The sequence below is a fragment of the Dendronephthya gigantea genome, unplaced genomic scaffold, assembly GCF_004324835.1.
Source record: "Dendronephthya gigantea isolate DGI-Jeju-01 unplaced genomic scaffold, DenGig_1.0 000020F, whole genome shotgun sequence".
Taxonomy (NCBI): Eukaryota; Metazoa; Cnidaria; class Anthozoa; order Malacalcyonacea; family Nephtheidae; genus Dendronephthya; species Dendronephthya gigantea.
This window is the reverse complement of record NW_021163030.1, coordinates 1797252-1821081: the sequence shown is the minus strand read 5'-3', so window position 1 is coordinate 1821081 and position 23830 is coordinate 1797252. Positions and strand designations below refer to the sequence as shown.

Here is a 23830-nt window from a genome sequence, read left to right as displayed (position 1 = left end):
TTTTCACATTCACTGCAAACAATTGCGAAATTTTTCTTTAAAATATCATTTGACAGCAAATTTATAGATGGAAAATGTTCGGATGTTTAAGTTGGAAATGTGCGGAAGTTTTAATTTAAGCGGCGGCCGTGATCTCAAAGAACGCGCGATAACAAATTCAGCCCACTGGAAACTTGCCTGGTGAAGAAATCAGCGGAATCTTGTGACAAAGAAGTCTGAGTTAGAAATATCTGCCAAATACAAATTATAGTACTACACGAAAATATTGGGTAATATTTTGTGTTTATTGAACATAAAGAAACTAAAAGCCTTCAAGTATAAAACAGCAACAGAGTAAACTTCCGGAATGACGCTGAGTGAAAGACACGACAGGGAAGTAGTGTCGCAAATCCCTTGAACTTTGTTTTGAGTTTATATTGAAGATTTTGCAAATACACCTCACCGCGCAACATAGTTTTCGTGGTAGAAGTTACCTGTAGCCAGGGTAGGTGCTGCCCTACTTCGTAAAGTCTATTTTCAACGCAAAACCAGTCATTCATAGATTTTGCTTCGAACAACGACTATGACAAGGCAGGAACGCCGGAAGGATCACGTTTTTACTTTTTAGGAGGTCGAAAAAGAGACTTGAGGGGCACTTTAGGGTGAAAATTAATAACAACAAGTGGAAATCAAGGGGCAAAGGGGGGTGAATGCCCCTTCTCCGGGTGAACTCTTGTGCGAGATTAACGCATTTGGGCACAGTTTTTCGACGGTTTGTTTTGCAATGCTTATTTAGATACATGCGCGTACGCATTTTATGTTGAAATATGAGAAATGTCACGTCGAACGGCCGGAAAAGTAAAATTTAAAAATGCGTATTTAATTTATATTTTCATTTTAAGAAATTGGGATTTACTGATTTATTTCACTGAAAACGTTTGAATATTTGAATTGTCACAGAATTTGGGCGTGGTACTGTTTGACATGTAATGCAACACGCTGCCGAATTGCGCACCCCTGGTGTGTACGTAATCCCAAACATTCCCTTGGATGCGCTTTTCGTGTGTTGATAGAAGTTGAATTGTGCATAAATGCGACAAAATGTGGCCAAAAAACCATTTATAACATGTATAGTATTGTATACTAATCAAACAATACTAACAAATAAACGAAATTCGCAATTACAGATCTAGAAGGAAGTTATGTTAAACGATGTTAAACCGGAAACAGCTACAAATTGTACCTGTTGCAACTTGCAATGTTGATCTAACGTGTCTAATTCTTTAAAGATTGAGCACAATTGGTTTAAGTTTTACTCAGTCGAGAGTTTCTAAAATATCAGAAAATACAAAGAAAAATCGGCCCAAAAATGGAAAATCGCTGGCCTCGAAAGCATAAATGCCTGATTCGCACTCGTCGGTCAAGACATTCGTCCGTCCCCCTTTTAAAACATTTCGACCCAAACGCCCATGAACTTTATCATAAATCTGTACCTCCGTATAAGAATTGTATTTTTCGGGGATGATAGCCCTCAAACTATTCAAATAACGTAAAATTACGTTATTATAACAACATACATGAAACATTATATACACGATTTTATTATTCAGGAAAATATTAAAAACATCTTGAATAGAAAATCGTCAGGTATACTATGACAGCTAGCTCTTCAGAAACCTACTGCTCTATAACAGATTATCAATTTATCGGCGAGTATATATTCGATACATAGATATGTACAAAACTAATACATGCAGGGTGTGTGAAAAAATGGTAACCTAATTTAAGCGCGCGTGTGCAGAAAATTACTTGATTAGTCGAACGGAAAAGCCTGATCTGGCATAATATCTAAAACTTACACTTGTTTATAAAGTAATTTACACACAACAGCATGCTGAAATTAGGCTACCATTTTCTTGATACACCCTGTACATTCCTGCAGTAAATATTAGGCTGGACTTCCACTTGCAGAAGAATGGTTCGTTTATATGTAACGAAATATTTGCAAATTTTCCTTTGCATTTTACTTGTAATTGCATAAATAAATAGTTCAACTTAAAAGCAAATGTGGCAGTGCAAATATTTCGCTATAGCGAACCATTTTTCTGCAAGTGGAAATCCAGGCTCATACAACTGTCAGGCTACTTCTATGCTTGGATTTCATATTCAATTTGAAATACTTTAGTTTTTATTTCTTGATCTTTCATGAGAAGTCCCTAAAAGAAAAAGTGGGCACGATAAGTCACGCAAGAAATTGCCCGCAGAGAACCGTCAGTTTCCCCTTTTTAATTCAGTTTTCAAAATCATGCATGCATGGGTCCGAAAGCGATGCGTTCTCAAGCAACACCCATGCAGGCAAGCTAAACATGTATGTTTCAAAACTGCCTGTTCCGCCCGGGTATAATAAAATGCGTCCATAGCTGTTGATTATTAGAAACGTGCATGTACCTTTCGTAGGGCTGCAAGCTGCTCCAATATCTTTTCTTGGTGAGCAGTGGGAGTGAAAGTCGCTAAAAGATGCTGAAAGGAAAGAGATGATTATGTTGCATTTAAATATAGCACGCGCAGCATTTCACATGATAAGTGCTGCTATTCAGTGACATGTTATAAAGTTTATACATGATTCATTAGTTTGCATGCAACAACAATATAGTTCAACAACACTATATTTGGTACTTACGCTAGGAATATTTGTCATTTGATCGTCTTCACTAATTGATGCAGCATTTTTATATTTGTTCGTAACTAAATCATCAGACGTGTTTTGTGATTTTATCTGTGACTTAGGCTTTTGAATAATTTGTTGAGGTCTTTCTGCTTCACGTTTTTTTCGCCGACTTGTGAGCGAAGCGTTTTTGTTATCTGTCCTTTTTTCTCGTAATCGTGAAGTTCTTGTCGGATGTACTTCAGGAACTGAACGACCTTTTTTAACAATCTTACGGTCTGTTAAATTACTATTAGTCTCTGCTATTTTATTAATACTTCCTCTTTCAGGAGCTTCCCGCAAGATTAAACTTTCCCTAAACAATGTAGCACTCGCAGTTCTATGAAATGGCACTATAAATTCGCTAGAAGAACGTGCTCTAAAATCTCCATCATAATTCATCTCTCTGTTTGTTGTACAACTGCCAAAATCTTCATCAACCCATTTATTCATCAATGTCCCAGACTTGTCTTTGTCTGTTTCTTCTTCTGCATATGATGTTTTTTCATGTGTATCTGGTAAACACAAGGAATGCCGCTTCACATTCATTGTAAAATCAGAAAGACTTCTTTCATTTGACTTATCAGGTTTGTCAACTGGAGAGATTGAGGTTCTCAAGTTCAGAGGAGGAACCACAGGGTGACGTCTAAGAGCATTGTCAGGCAATATGACTTGTTCTCGAATTGTTGTTCCATTTATGCGGTCATCCTCGTGACTTTCTTGTACATTCCCTGCGCCTATAAAAACTGCAAGTCATTATTCTCGTACCCAAAGTTTCACAAAATTTGAGGTGTATACTATCACGAACCATGCAGATTGATGACATGACTATGATAAGACAAGATAGATCGAGTAATGATGCGGCAATTTCTTCGTGTCAGTAAACCAGGTAAATATATGAGGCTTTCGTTGATTGGTAAAAATTCAGAGAATGAGAGAATGACAAATTCAAGTACCTTTTGTGGTAGATTCCAGCATGCGATTCTTTCTTTTATCACGTTTTAACTAAATAAAATAAAATCCAGGTTACGCAACATTGTCAAACAATTACTGAAAACGAATCGTGGACTAAATGTCATTCTTGAAAGAATTGGCTGCTAATATTATCATTCATATGTTTTTATTACGGTCAACCTGCTGAGCTGACTCGAAAGCTTTGGAAATTCCTTCTTGTAAAACATGAGCTCTTCGTTTCGCTTGCTCCTATAAGAATATCAAGATTTTAGATTGCGGTATAAAATTAATTTTACAACAATCAAGTGATTCACTCAAACCTCTTTTTCCTTCATTTTAATCATCTCTTCTTCAAATTGTTTTTGCAATTTTTCTCTTTCCTTTGCAACTCGTTCATCCTCTATTGCTTCTTCTCTCAGACGCCGTTCTCGTTCCTCCATTTTTTGTCTCCTACGGTCTTCTACCTGCAGTTCAATCGCTTTCTAAAATTCAGAACAGAAAGCGATATTTTAGCCGGTTGTATACGAAGGCTGGATAGCGCCATCCACCGGATAGTGATTATTTCAACCGTTGTAAAAATGCTTGAAAAGCAATAAAATTTCAGCTTTAGAATCAATTGTTGAAGAGGATCCTCAATTTAGGAAAACTAAGGTTTAATCAAAGTTATAACCAACACCGATTTTAAAGCGATTGAAAAACCCACTATCCGGTGGATAGCGTTATCCGGCTTTCATTATCACTAATTGGACTTGAACAAGCGCACGTAACCTTGGACGAGGACATAACAAAAACGTGTAGCCCGAAGGGGAAATGTCAGTATATTACCCGGTAAAAAAACGGTTTCCTGTCTAAACGAATTTAATGGTAAACATGCATAAAGTTGTGCTAAAAGCATAAATTAAATTTCACATAAAAAAAGACTATATAATGCGCAATTTGTCTGGTTATTCGAGTAATAATGCAGTAATTGCTGCATTATACGTACTCCAAGTAATAATGCAGAGAACAAAAGTAAACAACACGATAATCTCACCTGATGTTCAAATATTTTCTTCCTTTGTTTATCAGTCTCATTGTCTGAAAGCATATTCATCAATGCACGGCCTCGGGCATGCCCAGTACTGGACCTATAGAAGAATAAGACTATATATTAATGACGCGATCGAATAAAAAAATTCAAAAAGCAGATAAAGCATTCTATCAGTGTCATTCATTCAGTGGGAATACTATACTGTATATAGCAAGCTGATTCTTCAGCGATCGTCAAAAATAGCAAACTAAGGTTTTTTTGAAAAATTGAGGTTATTATTGGCTTCGCTGTACCATTAAAATCTCATGTATTGACGGCCTTTGAGGCCTGTTCTCATTTGTTTTCATGCACTGACTTCTGTACAATACTCACAAAGCATCCTGGTAAAATGAACATGCTGCTACCTTATATCCTTATTGTCAATTACAATGGAATGTAACCCTATTACACCAGGTTAATTACGAGACGTTTTATTAAAATATCATGATGATGAGTCTCATGATGCATTAGAATTATAAATAACCTTGAACGGCCAAATATTTACACAATAATACCTGTCAGTTTCTTGTTGCGAGATCGTGCTAATTGCACTTCCCACTGGATTATTCTGGTTAGTCGGTTTATTTAGGGAAACCCCTTCACTTTTCCTTTCCATCTAAAAAACAACAGTGTTTGCATGCATGAGTATGTAAAAGTATGCATGTAAAAATGGATATACTTTAACTTTAATGCCACCTATAAATGCTCTTGAAAAATTAACCTGAAGTGAAACACCAACAGATTGATTTCTTTTAAACTGCATTTCTCTTTCTTTCTTTTCTTGAATTTGTTGCTCTGTAATTTAGCAGTACATAAGAATTTACATAGTTATGTTTCAGAATATGAATTGTAGAATGCCGACAAACGATTAATCCCAGTATTTTTCACCTACCCAGTCCCCTAACCCATTGCCTGTGCTTGTCAGCTTTATCATCGTGCGGATTGTTGGTTACTAATCCGGGTGCCTACAAAACAAGGAAAACATAAAAATTCATTTTTGCGATTTCATTGCTTCATCACCATCATCATCCTTTTTGCAATTCGATTGCTTCATCACTGGTTTTAAAAAGCCATATCTTGTTGTATGTCTGGTACATTTAAAAAAGGCGCACCCCGATAGCAAAGGAACTTCTCATTGCAGTAGGTTTTAAAGTTTCTGTCACAACAGTAGATGCGACATTTTGTTCAGGATCACTTTGGCTTAATGCAACCGCTTCAATATTCTCCTGTTCATTGAAAGGCTTTCCAGATGCCTGTACAATAAAAAATGGCTGCTGTGAATATAAATATGACCCAACATGGTAGCACAGTGCAATATATTTATATACATCAAGGGAAGAATACGGTACACAGAGTATACATACTATACAGTTTACTTAGGTGCACGCAAAAACAGGAATAAATGAACAGTAAAAAAACAGGGTTCAGTTATGCATTGCATGTATTGTGCAAACTTTATGATTAAATGCCCAAATTTGATTCGATTCATTGTGATAGACTGAAAACACTTAAATACCTGGATATTTTCATTGGTAAGAGCTTCCTCACTTTTAATATGATCATCATTTGTGTTTCTCGATTGAGGTATCTTCTTTTCATCTAAGCAGTAAAACGTAATGTAATGATCAGTTGATCATAATGATTCATAATTTCATACATCATCATTTTAAGTCCTCAAGTAAGAATTCATAAGCAATTATTTTAAGCCTAGCATGCAATATATATTACAATTACTATAAGTTACCTGGCATTGACTGTTGTTGTACTTCACCCATTCTTGTTACAGATGCATCACTCTCTATTTTCTTTCCAGTCAAAGATTCCAATAATTTTGCCAAATCATCTTTTGTTACATATGCAGTAGTTTTATCAGCTGTTTCAGAACCATCACCAGAAATTTCCTGCGCTTGTGTGGTCTTTCCATTAAATTTTGCAGCCAATCTTGATGGTTTAGTCACTTTACCATCATTAGAACGTTCTTCCCTCCGCTTTGACTTTCCTTTTGTAATTTGCTGTTTTAATTTTGGTTTTGAACTTTTACTACCAGCTGCATTTTCATTCACTGAACCACTTTTAGTTTTTACCTGAAAGATAACAACCAAAATAAGTTAAGACTGTGAAGCAACAGACAAGCGACTTGAACAGTGAACACCTTTTTGGAAAAAGGTTCTCGAGCTTACTAAATAGAAAAATTTGGATGAAAGCAATGCAGTTAAAACCCTTTAGCAAGCCTTTAGGTTTCCTTATTGCTTCTATAAATCATAAATAGAAATAAATACCTTTCCTCTGTCATGCAGCTGACTCTTATATCCTATAAAGAAAATTAACACATTTATCAGCTTATATTATTTGACCTAATTCACTTTATCATTTTACTCTGTCACTAATAGAAAACGTTTTAAGTTTTGTGGACATCTGACCATGCAACAATGCAAACCAGTTTTTGCCAGCTGTCAGCCAGTGTGATTAATTTTACCTGTCAGAGCAAAACTGTTGGATATGGTAACAGGGTAAGTGAAAGTGTGAAACTGTGATAATTAATACATTCTAGCTGTTTAGGTTCTTTAGGTGGACACACTGAATGCCTTGAAATAGTCAGATGTAAGTTAGATATGATATATCATACATATATTGATCTCTTACCAACGACTTGTAAAGTCAATTGATTTTTACTGGATTTCATGGTCATATGTATATCAATCAATTTTATTTATTTGGTGCAAAGCTATAATCATCAATTTACAGTACATATAATGTACAAAATAAAATGATACAATATGGCTTCGCACACTTTATACTCATACCGTTTCGTATTAATAATTATATTTGCAAAGATGTCAGACAGCAGGTCAGCAGGAGGGCATTTTTATAACACATACTAGCTGCTCAACCATGACTTTAATTGAAAGGACGTATTTTATTTACCGACGCACAGGGAAAACACTTACCATCGGTTAGGACGATATTGAATTTTCCATTAACGCTTTCAGTAACGTTTAACCTAAATCAAAAGACAACAGAATCTTAAAAAAATAGGTCCGCAATGCGTACATGCGCCCGCTGTTCCGCGAGGAATTCGTTTTCTCGTAAGTAAATGGTTAACATTGTGTGAAGAGTTGATTAGATTTTGGTTGAATTTTGTTGTGAATTGGGCGAGAAATTAATAAGGAAATAAAACGTTTCTCAGTAGTGGGAAGTTATAGGAATGCATAGTGATATTTTAATTATTAAATCACGCGTGCAAAGTCTGTTTTGAATCAGGCATTCACAATGAAAGATTATCTACGGATTTTTCTGTAATTGCGGTGCCCTAGCACCGCATTATAATTGCTCGGTTTTTGTTCGTTCGTTCGTTCGTCCGTCCGTCCGACCAACTTCGATAGGTATTTACCGCTTGCACATGCAAAATTGTATAAGTTACAACGCATCAGACGTCTACCGTGGGCTCGGATTTTGATCAGACCAGTTACCGTGGGCTCGGATTTTGGGGGGAATCTGGAGGATCGTAGATGTACAATAAGAGATAGAGGAAGCACTCGGGGATATGGAATCGTTGCTTTCGTGCTGAAATACATGCTTCTGAACCAGTGCACGTAAACAAACCACTATTTTGGAAAGTTCATTTTTGCGGCCAAAAAAGCTCTGATTTCGCTTATGTGTAATGCAATTAGTTTGTCTTTGGGCAATCAAGTTTTGTACGCCTACAGATTACAGCGATCGGCTGCAGAAGTGTCCATCGGCATCGTGCATTGAACGTCGACAAGCATGATGATGAAAGTGATATTGCTGAAGATTATACAAATAGACAAGTAAATGAAGAATTTCATGCGACAAATTTTTGTTTGTACTAGACTTATAATGTCATTTTAACAATTTCATCCAATATTCTGGTAATGTTTTCTGTTAAACTGTAATAATTTTTTGTTAGAAATAGGAATACATATCATACTGATTCTAATTTAAAATGAATTATTATATACTACTGTATTATCATTATGGTGACACTATACATTCCCAAGAAGTATAAATCCTGATTTAAATACAGTACACAGGTCCTTATTGTAGGAGTTATGAGGCAAAGCACAAACCCCTGCACTTAAACCTCCTAGTATAGCCACAATAGTCACTATAATCATTGTTTTCTCATATAGTAGACTTTAATTTGGGGAATCATATCATCAATTCCTACATGTATTAACCACCTGTGATGCATATCATGTATGCTGTTACTAATAGTCTACTATTGTTTGTACATAGTTCACATTTCACTGACAGTTTTCCTGGCAGTGAGTAAAATCATCTGATGAGGGTAATATTTAATAATAGGTTGATTCTGCCCGTTATTTTCAGCAGTTCATATTACAGGTATTATTTTTTATCAACTATTTTTTTCATTGTAAATAATTACTGCATTCGCACTAATTAAGGACGTGGCTTATAGTAAAGTTGAAATGTGTTTTACTGTATGAAATTAAAATTTTTGCTTCTCATACTCTTGTACTGATCATGTCATCAATACACCAAATTTTATATGCAGTAATATTTAATTATTAAATTCCCAATAGAAAAAGTGACCTTTCCCTTTATTAAATATAAATGATTATTAAACTACAGCAACAGGCATACAGGCAGATGCTCGCAATGCATTCTGGTTAAATGTCGCTATTTCTGTGCCATAAATATCGCCATCTTTTTCATTTCTTTTTCACAAGTAGAGTATGTATGAACCGTCTATTGGCGATACAGGAAAAACTGACAAATTAATAGGAAAATTTGATTTTCATGGTGAGCCCATGGTATATGAACGTTCACAACCACATTGTGGGCAACATAGCTGCATATTAAAACTGTAGTGAAGCCATCAGGCAACAGGCCTCAGCAAGGGGCACCGCATTGTACTACTTTGTCTGGTTTATTGTTAAAAGTCAGTTGTACCCTACTCATTTCGGGCTGGATACGTCCCTGCGTAACTAGATCGAATATTTAATGAGAAAGTTCCTCTAGTTTACAATATTTGATGAGGCGTGCAATGTTAGGCTTGTCGAGCTAAAGGTTCTTGGCCTTCTGGTGCTGAGTCCGTTGAGTGTCTATAGATTATAATTTTTTTTCGGATATTCTATTATAATTGTATATTGAGCGAAAAGTGGGACCGTGTAAGGCCGGCCTAATGGATAAGGAGCAGAAGTAGAGTTAATATCAAAGGGATACAATTTCAGACGTTGGGCGCACAACGGAGAGACCTATATAAAGGCAGATTTCCACTAGGCGAAATTTTTCGATCGAAACGAAAATTTCCTTTGTCTCAGAAGCATTCAAGTGGAACTAATTTATGATCTATTGAATTTTGACAATAGAAACCAACTTCGGTCGAAAATTTTCGCCTAGTGGAAATCCTAGTGGAAATATTTGGTTCCACATGAGACGTTTTCGTCACATGCGCGATGATATATTATGGCCCTGAAACATGACCTATTTCCGGCCGCGCGCCGTGTTAGGACACTGGGACGATTTTTTCGCGATTCGGCCTTCGGCTGTTTTTTTTGCAAATTGCACGTGCTTTATCACATGGCAGCTAAAAAAGTGGATGTAGAAGGCTTCGTCCATCGGGTTTCCGATCTGGCAATGCCAGCTAAAACTGCTGGAAGGTACTTCCATTTTGTCGTGCAAGAGGGACGAAAGCCGACGCGTGGTGTGCTTTTCTCCCGAAAAAGAAACAACCTCAAACGCAAGGAAGATGACAAGTCGCCAGTGCGGTTAGTACAAGTCAGTCCACAAAAACGAAAGTTTGCAGAGGGAACGGAGTACAAGTTGGAAAAGTATTCGAAAGTCGAAGATGCCAAGAATGTTTCCTTCCCGTGGAAGGACCATAATTCGAAGTTTCTTGACGTTGCGAGTATTTTGGAGGAAGGAAAAGAAGGAGAAGTGGTTTCACTGAAAGCTGTTGTTCTGCACAAGTCAGAAGTGACAACTATTTTCTCGAATGCGTATGGAAAGAAGCTAAGAAAATGCGATCTGGTAGTGGCAGATGCGTCTGGGTCAATTGAATTGACGGTGTGGGAAGATCTTATTGCCCATGTTATCGTGGAAAAAGTGCACAAGTTCAAAGATGTCAAAGTTGCCTTGTATAGAAGCAAATGTCTGAATACTAACACTGGTTCTACCATAGTAGAATTGCCCGATGAAAAGATGAGTATAGAGGAGGAGATCGTGAAGGCAGCAATGGAGCTTGTGCCGAATGAGAAAGAAACCAGTTTATTTGTTGGCAACATTGTGGGCGTAGAAGTTAATAAAGCGTTTTTATGCGTAAATTGTAAAAGTAAGTTGGTTCATTGCAGTGATAAGTTCATAAAGTGTAAATGTTGTAAATTAAGTATGCTTAGCGGAAGTTTGGTGTCAGTTGTTACAGCAAATGTTATTATAGCAGAGGAAGGAGAAATCAAGGGTAGATTTTTCTGTTCTGAAGCAGTCATAGATGAGATGTTTAAGTCAGTCTCTGAGAAAGATGATTACAACGTAAAAGAAAGTGTTAAAAAGTTGTCTGAAGATATGATAACCGAAACCCTGTTGTTAATTGATAGAGTGAAATTCACTGTTTCTGTAGAAGAAAAGGTGGTATTGTCAATGAGGGTAGCCTAGGGTCTTAGATTTGCCTGGCGTAGGGACGGTTTTGTTAATATTATGTAAACACGTTTTTTGTTCATGAAAAAGAGTTGCACCATGGAAAGTAATAATAGGTACTGTAAGTTGTGTTTTCGTTTCTATATTGACTTGGTATGACAATATTACTGTATACAGTATAGGCACAACTTGATTCATCACATGGAATTTGTAGTCACAAATATTAAAATTACTAGTTATTCAATAAGTTTTAGTTAGCTAATAACTTATACTTTGCAATTTGTTAATAGTTATTGTTACATAAAGGTAATGAATGGTTGATATTAAACATTAAATAAAGATGAAAATAATATTTTTTGTTGATGTGTTTCTGTTTGACAGTAGCAAAATGTTTTATGATCTATGGATGCACATAATGATGCAATGAATGCATTGTTTAAGAAAATGAATGCTATGGGATCTATGCATTGTGAATTACTTAAGCTAAAATATTACATGAGTACTATATTAGAGGTAATAAATAATTAGTCTCATGAGTGTCAGTCTGGTGTGTGGTAATATGTCTTGAATTTATACTCTTCGTCCATCTGCTTTGAGAGTCAATGTTTTCCATTTGAAGATATCGATCGAAGATGGATTACACATTTCAAAGTACTATAGCTTCCACACTGTTGCTTGAACATGACTTCATTGACTTGTCCAAAACATCGTGGTGCATGGAGAGTGTTCCAACCAAAGGTGAAAGAGGAGTGATGTTATAAACAGGTGATGTTTCCAGTAGAAGACCATCATCAGATAAATGAAAATAATCAAGTAGAATAAGCCAATGGCATGGTTATCTTCATTATTTTGAAATCCATTCAGAAATAAAATCCCATATTCCAAGTCAAGCTTCCAAGTGCTTATATATATTCAATAAAATGTCCAATGTCATTGTTGTGTGACAATCCAGGCTTTTCCTGTGCTGATTGCTAAAGCTGGTACAATCATTGTTGTTGGAGGTTCAGTTGCATGCACACCAGTGCCCACATACCATGAGTTCCTAGCGTGAAGGAGTTGGGCCAGGGTGCATGAACCAGCAATATACTGCAGACTACAGTAGGTACCAGTTGTAATGATTTTGTGTATTGGTCCACCACACCCATAGTGCATAGCAGTTGATGACTAATCCAGTATAAGTACAGTATAATGATATTGTCAAGCATATAATGTACTTTAGTCTCACCAATGGATAGAATAATCCCTGTAGCATGTCTTTAACAAACTTCTCTCCATGGGACCCATTATTGAATTGTATGTCAGTATAATAATTGATGTTGACTCTCCAGTACAGAAGCTAGTTATACCAGTATGGTCAATTTTGGATGTGCAGTACATGGGTTGTACATATTTTCATTCGACTCTCAGGCAAGATTTCAATGGCCAATGATTTTAATCCTGAAAAAACAACAGAATTACAGATTATTGTTAATAATAGGCATGCTAGATGGAAGAACTACAACATAGTAACAATGAATAATGATGTACTTGGTAAATTAATGCAAGTAATACCATAGGACAGTATACAAACCTTAATTATTTCTTGGAATACATGCAACAACCAGACATGGCAGGAGCTTTTCAGTTATTATTTTGTTACTATTGATATGATCATATAACAGAATTGGGATAGAATTATATTACTAAAATCATTGTTACTGTTAACTCTTGAAAATGACGGGGCATATCAGAGTGTACAATATTTTACATCATTTTCAAGAATTGGGCCTAGTCCTATTGTAGTCATGCATGCAAGGTTTTGGTGGCTAATGGAAGGGGAGAGCATGTTTGTTTTACAAATGAAACCAACAACATAGAAAGTTATTGGCTTTTTTGAAAACTAACCCCCCTCCATTAACCACCACCATGTAATATAAGGTGTAGTATATGGCTGTATGGCTGCACTTATCACAGTTTTGCATTAATTATCGCATACATACAAGTAACTCATGAAACTACAATAAATTTAGTAAGAGCTGTGTATATTATTTCTGTTATGTTTGTTTATATGAACTGCAATGATCAAAATGATCCAAAATCTCTATTCCAAATAACAATTAACATATTATACTGTATATTCTCATAGCATAGCATAGTTTGTATGATTTCATAACTAAGTTCACTTTTAAGTTGTTTGCATTTTTTTTTGCAAAAGTAATATGTCTTGAATATATTAGACGTATTACATAACAGTAATTATAATTGTCTAAAGTCTAATACCTTGGTTTGTGGGAAACCCAGATTGCCTTATGGTCACTAAAATATGTTTCAAGAATACCTGATTCTGTTTCAGACTCGGAAATATTTGTAAATATTTGATCAATTAGCGTTTGATTGTCTGTTGTAACATCACATATCAACTGTCTATGAGCATTGTCTCTTACCATGACGTTGTAGAGCGGTTGTCGTTCTGTGTCCACTAACCAGTTGACATTGAAATCTCCGATCACAATATTCTGTAGTGATGCATGCTCATTCAAAATGGTTGTCAAAGCTAAGCATAAGTCTCTGATAGGAACTTTTGGTGAACGATAAACTGCAATGATGGTAGTATCAGCTCTGCTGGCAACCTTGATCACTGTGAACTCGATACCATTCATGTTGTGACAATAGGGATATCCTGGAACATATGGTACTTTGCTGTACACTGCTGTACCTCCATAGCAGGGCTTCCACTTGCAAGGAAATTTCCCTGCAAAAGGAAATTTGAGCTTTTTCAAGGAAAAAGACAAGGAAATTATACTTACGAGGAAATGGCCAGGAAATTTTAGTCTAAACATGGAATTTGCAAGGAAATTTAAAAATTTTTGTATATTAGAAAGAAAGTTGAATCGAAAATTGAAATATGTAATATATTTGCAAAAATTATTACTTGTAATGCAAATACACTAATGTATATGCAAATACTAAACTTGTTGGCATGAACACGGATGATTATTCTTCCTCAGAAAGTGAGTCTGAATGTGAAACCAGTGAATATCAAGAAACTTCACCGTCAACGTCTTGTCCAAATCCTAAAAAACGAAAGCGACCGAAACAAACGCAATCTTTTGTAGACAGATGGTTGACAGAACAACAATTTAGCGGCTGGCTAACAAAGCGACTTGGAACTGATCAAAGCCACAACCATTTTGCAAATCATGCAATAAATTCGTAACTTGCTCGAAAACAGGTTTGAAACGTCACTTAATCAGCAAGTCCCACCAGAATAGACATGCAACGAGTACCGCTAGCTGTAGTACTATTACCAATCTGTTCAATAAGGCCACCAACCGACATGAAACGAGTTCAATTGAAATTAAACTGTGTGCATTCATTGCAGAGCACAACCTGCCACTTTCACTTGCTGAAGACTTAGTGAAACTGCTTCGATCGCTTTTCCCGCTCAACCAGACTTTAAGAAACGTAATGCTTGGTAAACAAAAAGCGACTAACATTGTGCGGCAAGTTATCGGTTTCGACTACTTACATGAAGCAATTTCAGCATTGCAATCCCATAGTTACAGTTTGATCATTGACGAGACAACGGACATGAGCACCGCTAAACAACTTGCTGTATTAACCACTTTCTTTGACATGGAAAGTTTTGAGTACAAGTCATTCTTGCTTGACATGGCAGAAATTGTACAAGGAACAGCAGAAGGGATTTATTCGACTGTGAAGCACGTGTTTGCCGAACTGCACATTCCGATGGAAAGAATGATTGGCTACTCGTCCGACACGACCAATGTTATGTTTGGCGAATTTAACTCCGTCTCTCAGCTTTTAATGTCGGAGTTCCCAAACGTCTTTTCAGTTAAATGTTCATGCCATCTAATCCATTTAGTTTCATCTTATGCTGCACTGAAACTGCCAAAAGGATTAGAAGATTTGGTTCGCGATGTATATAACCACTTTCATCGCTCATCCAAGCGACAAGAAGTCTACCAGCAGTTCCAAAAATTCTATGATGCTGAACCCCGCAAACTGCTCTCGCCCGGGCAAACTCGCTGGCTTTCTTTACAATTGTGCGTGGACCGCATTTTAGAACAGTACCTTGCCTTACAACATTACTTTGTCCTTGTTGCAAACGAAGACCCGACTCATTCAAATGATCACATTCTCAAGGCGCTTCACAATAAGTTCACCCTCGCGTACCTCGAATTCCTTAGCCACCAGCTTGAACGTTTTAATTCATTCAATCTCTTTCAAAGTGAAAGGCCCCTTCTACAAAACCTCAGAAAAGAAGTCGAAGGATGATAAAATCAATAGCAAGCGATTTTATGTCCATTGCATATGTCAAGCAAACTAAGACAAAAGATATTGATCCAACCAGAGTCGGACATCATCTACCACTGCATCAAGTCTATATCGGTGTTGCAGCAACTACTACCATGCATGAGATCAAGGCAGGTGCAAAACAGGAGGATGTACAAAAATTTCTGAGCGACTGCAAGAATTTTCTTATCGAGAGCATCTTGCAAATCAAGAAAAGATTTGATTTAGAAGCCGAAATACACGACATTGTTTCTTGTATTGCACCAGAGAACGCTGCCGCTCGTGTCCCACCGTCTTTGATTCACATTATTCAGAAGTTACCTTATTTAAACGAATTCTTGGATACTGCGAAACTTGATCTGGAATGGAGAGAACATGTTTTCGAAGATGGCCTCAAACCTGATCTTCACTGGGATGAATATTGGAAGATTGTTAAAGATGCTAAAACCCCTACAAGAGAGTCCAAGTACCCAATCTCACCAAATTTGTTGAGATTCTCGCCTCTTTCCCATTCTCCAATGCACCAGTTGAGAGAGTTTTTAGCATATTGAAGCGAGTCAAGAGCGAGCACCGCACATCTCTCAAGTCCTCATCGTTAGTGGCGTTACTTCAATGTAGAATGGCAATGAAGAATGACAAGTTAACATCTACGAATTTGAAACCAAGCCAAAGAGCTTTGGGTCTTGCAGATAAAATGAAAGCTAATGCAACTGATGAACAAGCCAAAGAGCTTAGAAAGAAATTTCTTGACGAATTATTTGAAGAGAACGCTTGAAATTAAATTGACTAAGATTCGAGCGAGTCACCAGCAAACTGTCTATTCTTGACTATTAAAATACTTCCGGATGTTTTTAAGGAGTTGTTTTGTATATAGAATATAAAATTGATGTTTGAGGTTGTAAATTTGTCACCATGGGAAAAAATTGTTTTTTTTATCAGGGTAATTTGCAAGGAATTTGCAAGGAAATTAGGCAATTTTGGCAAGGAAATTTTTTCATAAAAAAGGATTTTTTGGAGTCTGAACAGGAAATTTGGCAAATCAATTGTGGAAGCCCTGCTCCATAGCCTCTTGTGTTTGTGCGTTGATTAAACATGGCGTCATTTCGGAATAGTTCGAAGCCATCTATTGTGTACATTTCATCCTCATCAAATGGACTAAATCGCGTTTCTGTAAATACTGCTATATCAACATTACAGTAATTAAAGTCTTTACGGACATCATTAATGTGTTTATGCAGAGAACGCGCGTTTAAATGACAGATCTTCAAGGCAGATTGGTCAAGGTTATAAAATGGGGTGTAACAGAGTTTCAAAGATTTATCTGTTCGTAATTTTGTCATCTCAGCAACAACTTTGGCATCGACTGCTATTTTATTCTCACACAGGTCAGTGACATATAAACCATCTAATGAGGTTACTCTACTCAGTGCAACATAATGGATATGCGAGAATGCTCTCTTTGTGTCGAGATTAACAACAATTTCAGACATAGTACTTCCTTGGCTTTTATGTATAGTTTTTGCAGCAGCTAATCTTAATGGAAACTGTTTCCTCACAACTTGAGCAGCCTTATTTCTACCAACAGCAAATTGAGCTGTAACAGGTTTGATTGGTGTCCATGAACGTTCAATACCTTGCACATAAAGGTGTCTGTTTTCCTGTCTGGTTTTTTTGCCAACATCTTCATGATCAAACTCAGCCCATACTATACCAGATGGTCTGTTAGCTTGATGCAACTGTATTAATTTAATAATATTACCAGCTCCATTTGTGAGACCATCATCAGTTCTTACATTCAAGACCATCTCTGTTCTTAAACCTTCAGCGAGTTGTAAGTTTCTGGCAAGCTGTTTAGTGTTTCGCAAAGTCATTTTCATTACTTGATTCAAAATTTTGTCTCTTAATTCCGCAGTGTTTGCTCCAATAACACTATCTTGTGCCTTTATGCTATATTTGTTGCCAGTAGCTCTGTCATAAACTTCTTGGTTGTACTCATCAACATTGTCATTTCTGATATACAGTCGAGGAGCATCTGGTGGACAGTCAGCCTCAGTTACACATCTTTCTTTTATCTTTGCAATATCATCTTCTGTATGATTCCCTTCCCTTAATCGGTTTAAAATTTCTGCAAATGCTTTGCTTTCTCTTTGTCTCATAATCTCAGTTAATTCAAACATTTTAAAGTGTTTATTCCACAGATTAGGTGACAGTATGCTATATTCTGAATTTTGGATATCATTAAAAATGTAACCGTCAAATACAGGTGGTAATTGAAACAAGTCGCCAATTGCAATTATGGAAACGCCTCCGAAATCTTCCTTGCTACCTTTGATGTCTTTTAAGCGATTGTTTATCTGCACTGTAAACATGTTATTTCCAACCATTGAAATTTCATCAAGTAATATTAGTTTGACTCCACCTAATTGAGTCCGTAATGTATTCAATCGGCTTGAATCCAATGGTTTATAATGTTTAAGTGATTGGCTAGCTGGTATTGCCAGGGTGCTATGTATTGTGTTGCCATTAATAAGGTATGCAGCTTTACCAGTTGGAGCTAATAAAAGTATTTTAACTTGATGGAAATCTTGCCCAGCACGTGTGTTATAGAATTTGAGAGCAGCTTGATAAACTGATCTTGTTAGATGAGATTTTCCAACTCCTCCTCCACCACTTAAGAAACAATAAAATGGCTTATCTGATGTTTTAATGAGATTTAAAGCATGATAAAAGAATTCTTTTTGCTCTTTATTCAATGATTGTACCATTGTTCTGTATTCATCATCCTGCATTTCATTCAACACAAGTGGCTCACTAGTTACTGAGGTTGATGGAATACCAAGATCACCTGATAAATCATATTGTTCATTTAGATCAGGGTGTAAATCAACATCACCTTCATTTTGATCTTGCAGTTCATTATGCTGCGTAACTGGTGCAATGTTACAAAACTCATCATCATCATCATTTTCATTTAACCTGCTTTGAATGTCATTTAAATCATCCCCGCAGACCGCATATTGACTCATTTGTTCAGCTATTTCATCAACTCTGGCTAAATAATGATCTTCATAGGAAGAGTAGTTTCTCATTAAATCTGTATCTTCATTTCGCCAGTGGGTGAAAAGCATAATTAATTCACGATAATGTTTCTCTGGGTGAGCTTCTTTGTTAAACCATGCACTTCTGATGATTCGAGCTGTTTGTCTTTTCTTAGGTTTATTGCTGCCTTTCAATACTTCTATGTTAATATCATCACATAACTCATCATCATTATTCTCATCATCTAATGTTTCTTCTGGTAGACAATCAATATCAAGTTTAGATGATTTTTTTGGTTTATATGGTTTTGAGCCACAAGAATCATACCAAGCTGCCCAGTCAGCTAGAGTAACATTTTCAACTGAGTGTGGTCGTTCAACATATCGTTTTAAAAGACCCCCTGCATGAATTTCTTCTGAGTCATCCTCCATATGCTCAATTTCACTCAATGGTTTCAACAGGTGAACTCTTTCTTCTGGAGGTGAAGTGGGAATAAATATCACACTACGAGAAGCTTTTCTCATTGGTAATTGTAAGGTGACATAAACTGCTTCTTGAGCACTGATCTCAACACTGTTAAGGAATTTGTTACCAATGTCTCGTACTTGTTGCTTTATACTAGCATTGCCTTCTCTTGCTTCTTCACATGCTTTGCGCAATAACTCACTCATACCTTTCTGTGCTTTAGAAATGTAGGACACAATATACATGGCACAAGCATATACATCAAGGACAAACTGGATGTCCATATTGGCTCTCCATGCTTTAAGGCATGCTGGGTTGTAATTATTAACCCTTAGTTCATTTGGTTCTCTTTTTAAAAATATTGTGGGACAATTCAGCGATGAACGTAAAGCCAAAAGGTAATTTTCTTCTGTGATACTCAATTCTTGGAGAAACTCCTCAAATGTCACATCTTGTCCATCTTTCAAATCATTGAGTTTTGTCGTAATATCCTTCCATTGTTGCTTAAGAGATTTTTTGTGATTTTCAGAAAATGTGTCTTCAAGTGGGTGTAATATTGAAGTTGACCTCATAGGTGGCTGAGGATAATTAAATCTACAAACATTTTTGTTATTCTTCTTACATGTATGGGAGTGTCTATGCATCTGTCGATTAACTAAATCAAGCAGTCCTGGGTCATAATCAGGTTTCCGGCATGTGATAATTTGGTCGATAAATGCAGCTACATCCTTATCCTCACTGACTCCAAACACTGGTGCATTTTCAAGCCATATCAACATATGTATATGAGGTGACCCCCGTTGTTGATATTCAACTCTATAAAACCAATCTTTGATTTTTCCTAAAGGTGCAGTGCTGCTAATCAGAAATTGTCTTAAGAATGTATTAAATTGGAAGTCAAAGTGTCTAGCACATGTTACAGGGTCACTTTGAATTAACCTGCATTTATCATTCCACTCTAAATTGTCAAGTTCATCATCACTGTAGTTTTTGTGGTCAACCAGTTTGCCAAGTATTCTTAATAAATGGTTCCACTTAGTTTCAGCAGACGAGAAGCTACAAAACAATGTTGCGGGACCCAGTTGGCGAATCATTGCAAATAAATCTTTTTTTGCTTTTTCAAAATAGGGTGGTGAACCTCGTAATCCTCTCAAAAATTTGTAACCTTCATCATGGTGGATAAGGTTCTCTAGGCTTCCTCTTTGCTTCAATTGACCTGCTGTTATGGCTTGATTGCCAGATTTACATTTTCTCAATGCAATTTGGGATTTTCCTAACAGAATTTTCATTTGGAGCTTTTTGGTTTTAAAGAATATATTTTCTACACACATAGCAGCCCTGCGGTCTGACCGTCTTAATTCAGATTTACATATTTCACTGTAATATGCACTGACTAATCTGTCTTTATCGCTTGGTCGTTTTTGGCCTAGGAAAATACCAGGATATGCCAGTTCTTCACAATATTGGTCTCTAAATATGCTCATTGGTCTGTTGCCTTCCCCAGGTGCAATACTATAAATACCTTCCCTTTCATGGTCACTAAGAAAATCTGTGGCAGTAAGCATACTATCAGTTACTCCAGCAGGTATTTCTGCTTCTCCCTCAGTCCAATTATCATTGTTTGTTTTATTAGTGTCACTATCTTGTGTATTGTGGCTGCCATCACTTGGACAAGTATTTTGTAGACTATCTGCATAGTGCTTTGCCCAATTAGAATCTAAAGTTATGCCTTGTTCCTTATACAGGGTGCTGTTGTTTGCAAGCCACGCAGCTGCCTGTAAAACTTTTTGCGGTCTCACATTTAAAGATAATGCTGAACTTTTGTATTGTAAACGCCTTTTCAAATTAATTTTAATTGTACCTGTGTCATGAGGTAACCTAGGCAACATATTGACAGTATTTGTCACATCAGCTGGCACATTCACCACATTACCATTAATCTTGAATTGTTTACCTCTTGGTGCTTGCATAATTTTTTGAAATGCCAACCTTGGAGCCACAAGTCTACATTCTAATTCATTTAGATCAAAAAACTCAGGTATGGCAGGAAATTTCATCCCATTTGACACTGCGCATGGAGGTACTTTATTTCTACGTAGATAGTCATTACATGATCTACAAATCCATTCTTCACCATTAACACTTAACTTTCCTTGTAAATGATTAGACATGTTGATATTGTTCAGTCGCAGGTTATTTGCACGTTGAACACTGTGCTTGTACCATGATTGATCACAACATGTACAAATATATAATGGCCCTTCTGACACAGTTTTGTGGAATTGTGTTATCAAATCACTAATGTCAACATGATGACATTTTTTATTATTTCGCCTATTTTTCTGCTTCTGTTTCCTTCGTTGTTCTCTCTGTGCTGCAAGCCTAGTCTCTCTTTGTTCAACAGTTTCATTGTTCTTTTTACATTTTTGATACTGTCTTCTTGCTCCAAGCCTGTTCTCTCTTTCTTCTACAGTTTCATTCTTCTGTTTATATTCCCTGTACATTTTTTTTGCCGCTAATCTTTTCTCTCTCTGTTCATTTGTTTCATTTTCTCTTTTACGTTTATTATATGCCCTTTGGCTTGATAACCTTTTTTCTCTTGCCTCACTACTTTCACCTACTTGTTTATGTTTAGCATACTTTTGTTTTTTTGACATTTCATCATTTGTTGCAGGGTTGTTTAACCCGGGGTTTCCCCTTCTTACATGTTCACTATGAAGTGAGCACATTGAAGTAAACTGAACACCTTTGACCTCAAATGGTGTAACACCTCCAGGTGAAAGAGTCTGAAAATATACAACTAGATCTTGAATATTGTTAATTGTGATTAAAATACATTTTCCAAATTCATTAGGAACACCAAACAAATTTCTAGCATGAGAATCAAAGATTCTAAAAGACCCATCTGCAACTTTCAATATTGCCACAGTATTGCAACCAATAGTAAGCAGGGCAAAACTGTATGTTAGCTCAGAAAATAGGAATATGTTATTTAATGCACTTAGAAGTGTGAAATATGGTCGACTATTGCATGCCATGAATACATCACCAGCATATGACTCACTGTATTGTAAATTATAGATTATGTCATTAACAGAAACCATTTCAGGCACATCAGTCAATAGCAACAAGTCTTTATTCACTGAATTGGATATACATGTATAAAGGTCATTGCCATTAATTAAAATTGTGTTTAATAATTCTGTATCCCAGGTTGTAACATCTTGTATTTGGCTGAAGATTATTGCAGTCAAGGACATAGCAACACATTGCTTTCCTGCATTTTGTCCAAATCTGACTTCACAACCTTGGCTAAAATCAGCACACACAGTTTTTGTTGCATCAACAATGTCATATACTGTAGGTCCTGGGTTTGTTTCCACATCATTTGACAATCTTAGTAAACCAGGCACATACACTTGGTGATAACAGACCATTTTGATAAACCAAATTACTGGTTCATTTGATCTACTGTATTGTTCATTTATTTGCTTTAATGTTGGGAAGTAAAATACATTTAAATAAAACATCATCAACATTGTGTTCCAGAAAGTACCTGTCAGACGTCTGGACACTTCTCTTTGTCTCACAAAGTTTGCATGAGAACCAACTCTTGCTCGATATTGTTCAATTGACACTCCCATGTCTAGTATGATGTCACGTGACTGTCAGTAGTTTTGTGCAGACTGTCTTTTGTTTGATTTGTTATCCAGTTTCAGATGAATATTTTTGTATACTTTTTGGCAATTTTGTAGCAAGTTTTTAGCAAGTTTTTAGCAAGTTTTTAGCAAGTTTTTAGCAATTTTTTTGCGGACACAAGGTCCCAGTTTATGGCTTTTTCGATTGCGATACAACACGCAATTGCCTGACAAACGAGTCAGTGCAGACACAAGGCCCCGTTTAGTTTATAGATTTTTCGATTGCGATACAACACGCAATTGCCTGACAAACGAGTCAGTGCAGACACAAGGCCCCAGTGAGTTTGTTGCTGCGATGACTCGACGAGAATCGCACTAAAAGACAAAACAAAAAGCGTGCTTAACAAACTGCATGTCACCTCGTCGACTTTGAGACAAGCCTCGGCCCTCAAGGTCAACACATTTATAGATAAATACAGCTAAGCCTAAGGTGAAACTGGTTAGCGTACCTTGAATGAGATGAAGTAGGGCGACGTTTACCAGCAAAAAACGGCCAAATCAAATCGAATTTTGCGAACTTGTCTTTGGCAGTTTGCTCAGAACTTGTCGACAAAATTAGCAGATCAGATCGTACCGGAAATTGCGGTCATCACGTGAGCATATGACGTTTTTAGGGCGCCTGCGGTTCCCCCATCCGTTTCGCGCATGCTCAGATATTTTGCATTTATAATTTGCCATAAACCCCGTCTAGCCTCTGCGTGATGACTAAGCGTTCCGCAGTCCTTATGGACAGCGGACGCAAAAAGTGTCTGTCAATGAGTCAATCTAGGACCAGGGAAAAAGATTTGCGTCAGCTGAAAATTTCTTATATCTCTTCTACTTTTATAAAACGGAAAGCAACTCACATGTTTTAATGTGTATTCATGAGTAGTGAAATTAAAGCTTCGACTTTAAAACACAAAAAATAGACAAATTTCTCGGATGTCGAGGCGTTACCAAGCGTGTCTCCAAGTGAAAATAAACATCGTATTATAATAGATGGTACTTCATGTAGTGTGAGGTTCTAAA

The 23830-nt window shown here is 36.6% G+C and overlaps 1 protein-coding gene across 1 annotated transcript; it reads right to left on the bottom strand.

The window, feature by feature from the left end:
• Positions 1 to 1561: 1561 nt before the first annotated feature.
• Positions 1562 to 23787, bottom strand: LOC114521633 (calponin homology domain-containing protein DDB_G0272472-like). The gene is made up of 16 exons (XM_028542131.1): positions 23668 to 23787; positions 7655 to 7707; positions 6986 to 7017; positions 6451 to 6790; positions 6223 to 6305; positions 5819 to 5959; positions 5599 to 5671; positions 5428 to 5501; positions 5222 to 5322; positions 4671 to 4764; positions 3958 to 4119; positions 3818 to 3886; positions 3640 to 3688; positions 2660 to 3420; positions 2428 to 2499; positions 1562 to 2195 (listed from the first exon to the last, which is right to left on the bottom strand). Coding segments are annotated over exons 1-16 (2175 nt in total). The 5' UTR covers positions 23670 to 23787; the 3' UTR covers positions 1562 to 2126.
• Between the last annotated feature and the right edge of the window lie 43 nt (positions 23788 to 23830).

Excerpts from the sequence above, each read along its gene's own strand:
- LOC114521633 (XM_028542131.1), bottom strand. Across the intron at positions 5,502-5,598 it reads GCAATGGGTTAGGGGACTGG|AGCAACAAATTCAAGAAAAG; the intron begins GTAGGTGAAAAA and ends GCTAAATTACAG. Across the intron at positions 5,323-5,427 it reads CTGTTGGTGTTTCACTTCAG|ATGGAAAGGAAAAGTGAAGG; the intron begins GTTAATTTTTCA and ends GTTGTTTTTTAG.